We start from the raw sequence: 12505 nt of genomic DNA, 5'->3' as shown, positions 1-12505 counted from the left end.
ACTGTCTGAGGTTAACTGAGTGTTCAACTGTAGTCTTGTATTTCTCAGAGTAAAGATGAAATGTAATCTATGTCCAGTTCCAGTGTGGATCTTGTAGAAGCACAATAGTTTGGGGCACTTTTAATCCACAATGTGGATGCATTTTCACAATGGCAGTGGCTGAGATGATGAATCACCAATCAGTATGAATGTTTTTACTGATTCAAAATGAAATGTCGGTGCAAGCTCACCAGCCGTAATAGAAGAATCAGGTTCCACCAAACTGTTGGAAGAAAAGCAGACAGAATCACATGCTGTTTAGAATTGTGGCTGCAAAACAAACCAGGCTAATATATTTAGACACGGTCTTTCTCTTCTGGAGGAAGACAGTCAGAAGTAATTAAATGAACAGTCATGAACATAAATGCTCCTTCAGGACATTTATTCAGTTACTGTATACTGAAGCCACAGAGAATCTCAAATTTGACCTCGCTTTCTCCTTTGATCCACCAACACAGATTCTAAGTCCAATCAAGAGCTCCTTTTGATAGGAAAAAGTTAATGGAGTGCTATTTCTGCCTTTTATAAATCCTCCATAGGGGTTCAGGTAACACAGTTCCAGACTTTGGGTGTGCTCTAACTTTAAGGTACAAAGTCTGGAATGGAATGGGTCTGGAACAGTGGCACTTTGAAAAGCAGTCCACTTTTAAAGTCCTTATTTCTAAACTATGAAAAAACAAACACCTTCCAGAGAAGAAAGATGTTACTTGCATTCTTGTTTCTCTCTTGCTAAAAAGGCCCATCAGATCGGGCTGAGTAGACCGAAGGCCACTTGTGCAAAGACAACACGGAGACTGCTTCTTAATGAAGATTGCATTTTAATGCTCTGACAACTCCCATTTCTTCATTGTCAGAATAACCTGGATAGAGGCCAAAGCTTAGAACAATTTGTACATATGTAAAAAGAAAAGAAAAATGAGAAACCTAAATTGCAGTAAGAGTTCAGGGCAGCAGAGCAGATCTTTCTGGATTTGGCACCAGAGTCCCTGAGCCTGGGGATGGGCCCGGGGGTCAGGTCCTTGTTTGCAGAGGGAGTCTGAGGGCCAGCTCCGTCAGATGAGTCATGTCTGGTTGTTTGCTTTGCTTCTTGATGTATTCTAGCGTTTTCACCTATGAGGAAAAAGATCGATCCATCTCCTTTCTGGTTCATTATCCTTGGAGCCCAAGGCTCTAATGAATCAGCCATTATGTGAGCTTAGATTTCTTAGCAGAGAAGAGTGAGTTTTTTGAGGGATGAGGGGAGGGAAGAAATCAAAGTCTTTAACTTCTTGGATTGCAGCTTGCCCTAAAAATCAGATTTGGACGTGACCAGAAATGACTGATGTTTTGTATGTATGGTTTCTATTCAGAGGGAATAGACTTTTAAGGCTATGCTTTTGTTCTTTGTTTTGGAGACAAGGTGTTGCTCTGTCACCCAGGCTGGAGTGCAGTGGTGTGATCATAGCTCACTGCAGCCTCGAACTCCTGGGCTCAAGCCATCCTCCCTCTTCAGCCTCCCGAGTAGCTGGGACTACACATGTGCACCACCATGGCCAGCTAATTTTTTATTTTTTGTAGAGACCTGGTCTCACTATGTTGCCCAGGCTGGTGTCAAACCCTTAGCCTCAAGCGATCCTCCTGTCTCAGCCTCCCAAAGTGCTGGGATTATAGGCATGAGCTGCCACACCTGGCCAGCTCTGCTTTTTACTGCTAGGAAGTGATCCAGTAGAAATGGACCAAGTGCTTTTCTAAAAGGGCAGTATGGAGTTGTCTGTCTGATGTCCAGGCCACAATGCTGTGTTGAGGGTGGTTGTGCACTGGCCAGTGGGCTTATACCACAGGGCCCTCCGAGCGCCTCACCATGGTCCTGGTGTCTGCACAGCCGTGCCTCTGTGCCAGGTGCCACAGGTTGACGGAGAGCTGGTTAAGCTTGTTGTTGCGTAGGTCCCCATGGGCCAAGATGCTGTTAAAGAAGGAAAGGCCCAACGAGCTCTGGCGCTTCAGGGCCTGAAACAGAAAAGGGAGGTTACTGCCTTGCACTGGGGCTCAGGCCGTGCCCGGCAGAGATGCTGTGGGCAGTGCTGACTCTGGGGTAGGTCATGCCTGAGTTCCAGTGCCAGCTCTGCCACGTATTTGCTGTAGGGCAAGCTGCTGAACCTCCCAAAGTCCCAGCTTCTTCATCTGTAAATGACAGTAAGGTCACCCCTGCAGAGGGCGGGGATTCAGTAAGATGACGAAGCTCTGTGCCCACAGATGGTCATTACTCATGAAATGGAAGAAACTCACCAGTCAGTGAGGTCGAGGAATGAAGGGTACCCCAGCAGGGACAAGCCTTGCTTTAACGCAAGTACAGCTGAAAACTGAAAGGCTTCAGCTCACCTCTTTCAGATGTGTCCTCAAACTACCCAAAGCTGCAGTCAGTATTCCCGCCCCTGGGCTGCCGGTAATAAAGACCAGAACACATCTCCTCCCGAACTGAGCTCCCCAGTCGTTGGTGCCCATATCCAGCCTTTACACGCTGACATCAGATCTTTCCTTTCTTGCTCAATCATCTGATGTGAGAGGTATCTTGCCAAAAAAAGTCTAACCACAGTGTCATGGCAGACCGAACCTGAACGCCAGCTTTGAATGATAAAGACAAAAGGGAAAATCTCCAGAATGCAATACCAGGCCCAGGAGAGAGGATACAACTTCCCCAAGGTAAACGAAGGCCCCTGGAAAAGCCATATCAACAGGTGGGTACCTGCTGTTCAGGAAGCCCATGGGGCCAGGGCAGATCCCACATCTGCACAACATCAGTGCTGCCAAGAGTCTCGTGTCCGCTCCCTGACAGTGAATACGTGTAAGAGCCCTTAAGAGTGTGCCAGGGATTCTGCTCTGTGCTTTATACAACTCGCCTGATTTAACCTTCATGACAGCTCCATGGCAGGTACACTCCTAACCGCCCATGATAGAATTCTAGAGGTGTCTCCCAACATTCCTTCCCGTTATTCAAACATGAATCCCGGTGCTGCTGTGGAGAGACTGCAGATGGAATTAAGGTAGGGAGCGTATCTTGGATGACCTGAGTGGGCCCTCGAATCACTGGAGCCCTTAAAAGGAGAAGCATTTCTCCGACCAGAATCAGAGACAAGCAGTGGAAGAGAAAAACAGGAAAGAGGAGGAAGAAGGGAAGCCAGAGATTCAAGGCATCAGGAGAACCTGGCCCACCAGTGCTGGCCATGAGCTGAGAAACACAGGCAGCTTCTAGAAGCTGAGAAGGACGCCCGGCCAACAGATAGAGGATCTCAGTCCATGATCACATGGAAATGCAATCTGCAAATACCCTGAAGGAACAAGGAAGTAGATTCTTTCCAGTGCCTCCTGATAAGAGCCCAGCCAGCAAGACCTTGATTCTGGCCTTGTGAAACCCAGAACAGAGACACCGGCCCCAACCAGCACGGACTTCTCATCTACCAAACAGTGAGATCAAAAATGGGTACTGCTTTAAGATGCCAAGTTTGTGGCAACAGGAAATGAATATGCTCCCATTCTGCAGATGAGGCACCTGAGGCTCTGAAAGGTTAGGAACTTGCCCAAGGACCACAGATGGATCCTCACAATGCAGAGTGGAGTCCGAGCTCCAGCTCTCTGACTCAAGAGCCTGTGCTCGTACTCACAGCCCTCTCCAGGCCACACACTCAGGGTCGCATCTTATCAGGAATCGCAGTCAGAAGGGGCTGAGAGACTTGCCAGTGCTGCAAGCCAGCTTCGGCTATGCAGTTGTATGCAGGGAGTAAGAATGGCTTGATTGGGCTTACACCAAAATACATTTCTTCCTGCTTTTCTCAACTGCTCTTGGTGGCTAAAACCAACTTATCAACCGTCCATCCATCCAACGTTCCACAGATAATTCACATGGTGACTGCTAGCTGCTATGCCAACTGATTTACCCCTTCTTACTGTCCTTTCCCAAGTGAGAATTTAAAGTCTTTTAGTGCAAAGAAAAAAAAAATTAGCTGAGCATGGTAGCACACACCTATTGTCCCAGCTACTCAGGAGGCTGAGGCTGGAGGATCACTTGAGGGCAAGAATTTGAGGCTGCAGTGAGCTATGATCTCACCGCACTCAAGCCTGGGCATCAGAGCAAGACCCTGTCTTAAAGAAAAAGTCAAGGAACAGCTTCAAATGCAGTTGGGCAAGGTGGCTGAGTGGTAATTAAGACTCTTCGGCACCTCCCCTCCCCTCTCCGGGCAAAATTGAGCCTGCCTTGGCAACAGCCTAGAGCAGCGACAGTCACAGAAGCAGCAGAGCCGACGGCGAAGAGCCCAATCATCAGGGAGCAGGTTGTGCTGTGGGCGCCCAGGCCCGCGGGCTACAAGAGAAAAGCGCTTTGGCACGGGGCACGCGGGCTGGCACCTGCTGGGCACGGACTCGCAAACTGGCTGGCGACCACCTGCTCTGCCTTCATTTGTTCTAACAGACAATGCAGTTATGCCCCAAGTGGGAACCTGAGCCCATCCTGCTCTCCTTTTAACCTGGTCCTCGTCTGACACCTGGGAGAACGGGAGCCCTACTTTCTGCCTGAATCTAGAAGACCAGCCTAAAATAAAACTCTTTCAGAGCTAACTAACAGTCTCCTCGGAGACAGGCCCTTTGACTACCTTTCACTGAAGTGGGAGAAACTTTTAAAAGTCAGACAAGCAGCACAATACCTAATTGGCTATTTCTCCATTCCATATCTTCTCAATTAGCAAAAAGCTCAATTCGCATGTGTTTTAAATGCCAAAGCCCATTAAAAGTGAAATCACTGGAGACGTGTCTGAGGGATGAGACACATGCCAGCTGATATATTCAAACACCGAGAAAAATACAAACACGTAGCTTGGGAACCAAATCAGGGCCTGATCCCCTCCCCTCGCCACAGAGGTTTTAAATAGAAAAGAGCTGCTTTTCCTATGAGAATTGTCATTTCCAGGAAGCTCTCGGGGTTTGGCATGGTTCCCAGCTCCACCACACCCAAACAAACAACTTCATAAAATACAGCTTGTGATTAAAATGAGGCTGGCACCTTCACGTGGCCTTAGAGGATGATTTTGGAAGCGGGGTTGCTACCAGAGCTGCGATATGATTCTCAGAACAGCGCAGGCATCAGGGTTTTCCAACAGCAGGAAGCCGCCCACCCCACTCGGTGGGGAGAAATCCCCAGGCCCTTCCTGGTCTGTGATGGGCCTGGATACCAAGCCTCATGCTCTTGGGGTACCAGACTTCAGAGGACTCCAATATGGCTGTTGAGCTGAACTTCAAATTGCACCATTAAAACAAAGGATAGCCGGGCACGGTGGCTCATGCCTGTAATCCCAGTACTTTGGGAAGCTGAGGCAGGTGCATCATGAGGTCAGGAGATCGAGACCATCCTGGCTAACAGTGAAGCCCCGTCTCTACTAGAAATACAAAAAATTAGCTAGGTGTGGTGGCACGCGCCTGTAGTCCCAGCTACTCGGAAGCCTGAGGCAGGAGAATCACTTGAATCTGGGAGGTGGAGGTTGCAGTCAGCTGAAATGGTGCCACTACACTCCAGTCTGGGCAACAGAGCAAGACTGTCTCAAAAAAAGAAATAAAAGAGGGCTAACATGTTCAGTTTCAGCTTGGTCCACCCATATGACCATGTGTTTATTTATTTATTTATTTTAGAGACAGGGTCTTGCTCTGCTGCCAGGGTTGGAGTGTAGTGGTGCAATCACAGCTCACTGCAGCCTCAAACTCCTGGGCTCAAGCGATCCTCCCACCTCAGCCTCCTGAGTAGTCCCAGCTACTCAGGGTGCACACCACCATGCCTGGCTAACTTTTAAAATTTTTTTAGAGATGGGGTTTTACTATGTTCCCCAGGCTGGTCTCAAACTCCTGGAATAAAGCAATCCTCCTTCCCCAGCCTCCCAAAGTGTTGGGATCACAGGCATGAGCCACCATGCCTGACCGATGTTTTTCTAATAAATGTGCATATATGGACAGACATTTTCAGTGAACATCGCTGGTATTGATGCCACGTGAAATGTTCTTCAGAAACATTCCATCTTTGCTATTCTTTCAGAATCACTATCACCATCAACCCCTCTCTCCACCAGAGAAAGAGACATAAATGTGAAATATAAATAGCTCCAAATTATATGGTTCTGGGCTTTATTTTTATTGCAAGCTTGGGACTTCTGGGCTATGATCATTTATGCTGTCAGTGACCACCTCTGATTAAACCCAGCCTATTGCCTCGGCGTGAAGAAACGTAGTTTTGAACCACATGTCAAGTTTTCTGTGGGTGTGGCTTGTCAAACACACATCATTGTTCTAAGAGGTCCCTGGACTAGAAGGCGGAGCCAGAACCAATGGTTTCAAGAAATCAGGGGAAGGCTGGGCACGGCGGCTCACGCCCAGAATCCGCAGCACTCTGGGAGCCCAAGGCCAAGGTGGGCGGATCACTTGAGCTCTGTCTTTTATTTTTTTCTGAAACAGAGTCTCGTTCTGTCACCCAGGCTGGAGTGCAGTGGCGTGATCTCAGCTCACTGCAACCTCCCCCTCCTGGGTTCAAGCAGTTCTCCTGCCTCAGCCTCCCGAGTAGCTGGGATTACAGGCACGTGCCATCACGCCCGGCTAATTTTTGTATTTTTAGTAGAGGTGGGGTTTCACCATGTTGGCCAGGCTGGTCTCAAACTTCTGACCTCAAGTGATCTGCCTGTCTCAGCCTCCCAAAGTGCTGGGAGTACAGGCATGAGCCACCGTGCCCGGCCAAGCTCAGTATTTTAGGACTAGCCTGGGCAACCCAGAGAGACCTCGGCTGTGTAAGAAATAAGAACTTAGCTGGACGTGGTGGTACACGCCTGTAGTCCCAGCTCCTCGGGAGGCTGACCATGGGAGGATCACTTGAGCCCAGGAGGTTGAAGCTGCAGTGAGCTAAGATAGTGCCACTGTACTCCAGCCTGGATGACAGAGTAAGACCCTGTCTCTGGAAAAAAAAAAAAAGAAATCAGGGGAAAAAGCTAAGACAAGCTTTCCATGGGGGGATCTAATTAGTACAAGCTAAAGGTGATGGGCTTCCATTATTCCTGTAGGCTGAAAGGGCTCTCTCCTGAAAACCATCTACACAGAAAAGGGAAGAGGTATGAACCCTTGCTGAGTGTTTGTGCATGTTTGTAAAAGGTCTTTTAAAACAATGTGTATTTAGGGTTTTATTTTCTCATCTTGATTCATGAGCCTCAGATATGCAACATTTAAAAATTATTGATACATAATATTTGTGTGTATTTATGAAGTACATGTGGTATTTTGTTACATGCCTAGAATATACAATGCTTGTGCCAGGGTATTTGGGGTGTCTGTCGCCTAAGCATTTATCATTTCTATGTGTATGGAACATTTCAAGTCTTATAGCTATTTTGAAATGTATAATACACTGTTGTTAACTGTAGTTACTCTGCTCTGCTATTGAACATTAGAACTTATTCCCTTTTATTCCCCCTTTTTTCTTTTTTTTTGGAGACAGGGTCTTGCTCTGTTGCCTAGGCTGGAGTGCAGGGGCATGATCACAGCTCACTGCAGCCTCGAGTTCCTGCCGCAGCCTTGAATTCCCGCCTCAGCCTCTCCAGTAGCTGGGACTACAGGCACTCACCACCACGCCCGGCTAATTTAAAATTTTTTTCTGAGATGGAGTCTCACTCTGTCGCCCAGGCTGGAGTGCAGTGACATGATCTGGACTCACGGCAACCTCCGCCTCCCGGGTTTAAGCGATTCTTCTGCCTCAGCCTCCCGAGTGGCTGGGACTACAGGCACACACCACCACGCCCAACTCATTTTTTCTGTATTTTTTGTAGAGGTGGGATTTTGCCATGTTGGCCAGGCTGGTCTCGAACTCCTGGCCTCAAGTGATCCGCCCACCTCAGCCTCCCAAAGTGCTGGGATTACAGGCGTGAGTCACCATACCTGGCCTAATTTTTAATTTTTTTTTTAATAGAGACAGGATCTTACTATGTTACCCAAGCTGGTTGCAAACTCCTAGGCTCAACTAATCCTCCCACCTGGGCCTCCCAAAATGTTGGGATTACAGGTCTGAGGCATTGTGCCTGGCCTGTTCCTTCTAACTGTATCTATCTTTGTACCCATTAACCAACCTCTCTTCATTGCCCTCCCCTGCCCCCCCGCAACACACACATCCACATACCCTTCCCAGCCTCTGGTATTGATCATTCTAGGAGAGTTGCCTCGTCTGATACTCACGGGTTTGATAAACCAATTTTCCTGAAGAAGAAACTGGGGTTCCAATGCCACCCTTTCCACAAACAACCAAGAGCCCTCCAGGCACTAACTTGCTCAGAGTTCTGGTACTGCAGCTCGGGGACCCCAAGGTCAGTAGGACACAGTCACATACCCTCCCTTCCCTACAGAAGGTGCTACGGGCCCCCAGGGCTGCAGCATTTCTGCAACTGTTGGGTATGTAGGTCTCTGCCCTTTCAACTACTAACCCTAAGGCCAGCCCTTCGGGCAGTGCCCCTGAACTTGGAGGCCAGAAAAAATCCTACTCTCTCAAACACACGCTTGAACACCCTGGACAGAATGGGTATATATTGGCCGGGCGCAATAGCTCACGCCTGTAATCCCAGCACTTTGGGAGGCCAAGGCGGGTGGATCACTTGAGCTCAGGAATTCGAGACCAGCCTGGCTAATATGGTGAAACCCCATCTCTACTAAAAACACAAAAATTAGCCGGGTATGGAGGCGGGCGCCTGAATCCCAGCTACTTGGGAGGCTGAGGCAGGAGAATCACTTGAACCTGGGAGGTGGAGGTTGCAGTGAGCTAAGATCGTGCCATTGCACTCCAGCCTGGGCAACAAGAGCGAAACTCCGTCTCAAAAAAATAAAATAAAAAGAAAAGTGAAGTGGAAAGGCCTTGGTTGAGGAGGGCAATGTAGCAGTGCAGAGTTCAGGTTTGGGAATCCGGGTTAGAATCTCTGCTGTTTCATCACAGCCAGAGGAAATATCAACGGCTCTGAATAACCCTCTCTGAGCCTCAGTTTCCCTCCCCATTCAATGGAAATAAACACAGCACCTACATCTCACAGGGCTGCTGTGGGCACTGAAAGAGCCCAGGTATAGCAATCCCACGCTATCACGGATTCACCATGAGCTGATGGAGCATCTGCCACAGGCCGGGCTCTGCATGAGACGTGGGGTGGTGCAGAGAGTTAGCGGCGGTCCCAGAGTCCCTGTCTTGTCATTCAGACACAGGCAGGTCTTCAAGACTCACCAGGTCCAGGCCGGGTGCAGTGGCTCACGCCTATAATCCCAGCACTTTGGGAGGCCGAGGTAGGCGGATCACAGGGTCAGGAGTTCAAGACCAGCCTGGCCAACATAGTGAAACCCCGTCTCTACTAAAAAAATACAAAAAATAAGCCAGGCGTGGTGGCGGGCACCTGTAATCCCAGCTACTTGGGAGGCTGAGGCAGGAGAATCGCCTGAACCCGGGAGGCGGAGGTTGCAGTGAGCCGAGATTATGCCACTGCACTCCAGCCCAGGCAATAGTGTGAGATTGTCTCAAAAAAAAAAAAAAAAAAAAAAAAAAGACTCACCAGGTCCCTGCTCCCATGGAGCTTACATTCTAGTCAGGGAGCTGAGGGATGGACAAACACAGAAACATTTCAGACGGTGACTGAACAGGCGCTACAGGGACAATCGGGCAGAGGCACGCAGGTGGTGGTGGCTCCTTGAGACAGGGTCTGGGAAGGCCTCTCTGAGGAGGTCCTTTGAGCTGAGATTTGAATGACGAGAAGGAACAGCCAGGGGAAGCCCTGGGGGAGGCGCGGTCCAGGCAGAGAAAACCCAGGAGTGAAGGCCCCAAAGCAATGGAGAAGTGGTTTGCACATAAACACATTACTCACATGACATAGTTTCCTTTCTAGAATGAACCAACGTTGAACCACCCTGGAAACTTGTGCTTTCAGAGCAAGAGGCGGGTGGAGGACAGCAGAGGGCACCCACCTCGTCCTTGGCCAGGGTTTTCAGATGCTCTAGGATCTGAGCCATCACTGTCTCACACAGCTTGTTGTTTTCTGCCAAGAACTTGGAGTCTCCCCCGTAGAGGCTGTCATTGGAGTCCACTGTTGAACAAACAAGAACAGTGAGACAGACCCAAGCCCCGCGGCCGTGCTGGCCAGGGAGAGGCAGCCGCATTATCATGTCACACCATGTCAGCAGATGGCAGGAAGTCGTGGCAGGGCACATGGAAGTGGTGGAAATTTCCCACTGGGCCTGGGGCCTTGGGAATCACAAAGAAAACACCCAGCCTGCAGGACAGTCTAAGCCAGTGGCGTGGAAGTCACCCCTCCAGCCCATGTGTGCGTGGCGGGGAGCGGGGGTGACATTAATAATAATAATAATCATCACAGCAGCTGCCAGGCACTGGGCTAGGGCTTTCACTGCCTTATTGCAGAGTCCCCCACAACCAGTATGTGAAGAGATGATTTTTCTTTTCTTTTCTTTTCTTTTTTTTTTGAGACGGAGTCTCTCTCTGTCACCCAGGCTGGAGTGCAGTGGCACGATCTTGGCTCACTGCAACCTCCGCCTCAAGGCTCAAGCAGTCCTCCTGCCTCAGCCTCTTGAGTAGCTGGAATTACAGGCACCTGCCAGCACGCCTGGCTATTTTTTTAATTTATTCTTTTATTTTTAATAGAGATGGGGTTTCACCATGCTGGCCAAGCTGGTCTCGAACTCCTGACCTCAAGTGATCCGCCTGCCTCGGCCTCCCAAAGTGCTGGGATTACAGGTGTGAGCCACCAGCCCAGCCAAGAGATGATATTAATATCTCCCTTTTAGGGAGATGAGGCTCAGAGGTGGTCCTAGCTGGGATCCTAAACCAGGAAGTCTGATTCCAGAGCTCACACTCTTAGCTACCGCATCCAGCTGCCTGCCCTGTCACCCTCTCCTCAAACCTGGCTTTGGAAGGACTGCAGAGATTTTCTATTTCAACTACTCTAGAAGTGTAAATCCCTTTGATAATGTCTCTTGCCAAAAGCTCCTCCACTGTTTGCTGGGTCTCATCCTGTGACAACCACTGCCTAGAGTAAGACAGGCCCAGCCAAGGAGAGCCTGAGTCTGAGTTCCTCCTCCCTTCCTCCTCCCTCCCTCCTTCCCTCCCCACTCCTTCCTCTCAACTGAACTTCACACAGAGCATAATCTGGGCAACGAAAGAGACACCACACTCTGTGCTGCTTTACACTTTGTTTTTTTTAACTTAATGATAAATCTTGGGGCTGGGATCAGTGGCTCACACCTATAATCCCAGCACTCTGGGAGGCTGAGGCAGGAGGATCACTCGATTCCAGGAGTTTGAGACCAGCCTGAGCAATGTAGCAAAACACCATCTTTCCAAAAAAAATTAGCTGTGTTTGGTAGCTCACGCCTGTAGTCCCAGATACTTGGGAGGCTGAGGTGGGAGGACTGCTTGAGCCTAGGAGTAGGTGGCTGCAATGAGCTATGATCACATGACTGCACTCTAGTATGAGCAACACAGCAAGATCCTGTCTCAAAATAAACAAAATAAAATAAATCTTCGTGCTATTTTTATATCAGCATACAATAATGCCCCCTTATCCTTGGGGGATACGTTCCAAGACCCTCAGTGGGTGCCTGAAACCACAGACAGTACTGAATCCTATATACATTATGCTTTTTCCTATATAGTAATTGGTAGGTAGTGTCGCATCAGTGTGGATAAGCTGGACAAAGGGATGATGGATATCCCGGGTGGGACGAAGTGAAATTTTATCACCCTATTCAGTACAGTGTGCAAATTAAAACTTATGAATTATTTCTGAGATTTTCCACTTAATATTTTTGGACCAGGTTGACTGTGGGGTAACTGAAACTGCAGAAAATGAAACTGGGACTGGGCACTGTGGCTAACACCTAGAATCTGAGCATTGTGAGAGGCTGAGGTGGGTGGATCACTTGAGGTCAGGAGTTTGAGACCAGCCTGGCCAACATGATGAAACCCAGTTTCTACTAAAAATACAAAAAATTAGCTGGGCATGGTGGTGCACGCCTGTAGTCCCGGCTACTTGGGAGGCTAAGGCAGGAGAATCACTTGAACGCGGGAGGCAGAAGTTGCAGTGAGCCGAGATGGAGCCACTGCACTCCAGCCTGGGTGACTGAGCGAGACTCTGTCTAAAAAAAAACGCCGGGCACAGTGGCTCACACCTGTAATCCCAGCACTTTGGGAGGCTGAGGCAGGTGGACCATGAGGTCAAGAGATCAAGACCATCCTGGCCAACATGGTGAAACCCCGTCTCTACTAAAAATACAAAAATTAGCTGGGCGTGGTGGCACGCGCCTGTAGTCCCAGCTACTGGCACGCTCCTGCACTCCAGCCTGGCGACAGAGCGGGACTCCATCTCAAAAAAAAAAGAAGAGACACCGGGTAAGGGGGCGCTACGCGTACAGCTCTCTTGCTTTGTTGTCATGGCTG

At 49.1% G+C, this 12505-nt stretch overlaps 1 protein-coding gene across 3 annotated transcripts in view; it reads right to left on the bottom strand.

Annotated features, from left to right (window-relative positions):
- Positions 1 to 840: 840 nt before the first annotated feature.
- VPS35L (VPS35 endosomal protein sorting factor like) overlaps positions 841 to 12505 on the bottom strand; it is a 145393-nt gene continuing 133728 nt past the window's right edge. For 2 of the 3 annotated variants that reach the window (XM_004057286.5, XM_031002796.3), the window contains 3 exons: positions 10021 to 10139; positions 1879 to 2025; positions 841 to 1149 (listed from right to left, as the gene is read on the bottom strand). In XM_004057286.5, coding sequence (XP_004057334.4) covers positions 1051 to 1149; positions 1879 to 2025; positions 10021 to 10139 — 365 coding nt within the window. In that variant the 3' untranslated portion in view covers positions 841 to 1050. The other variant, XM_055365380.2, reaches the window with a different exon arrangement.

This window comes from Gorilla gorilla, chromosome 18 (assembly GCF_029281585.2).
Source record: "Gorilla gorilla gorilla isolate KB3781 chromosome 18, NHGRI_mGorGor1-v2.1_pri, whole genome shotgun sequence".
Taxonomy (NCBI): domain Eukaryota; kingdom Metazoa; phylum Chordata; class Mammalia; order Primates; family Hominidae; genus Gorilla; species Gorilla gorilla.
This window is presented reverse-complemented; position numbering and strand designations above follow the sequence as displayed.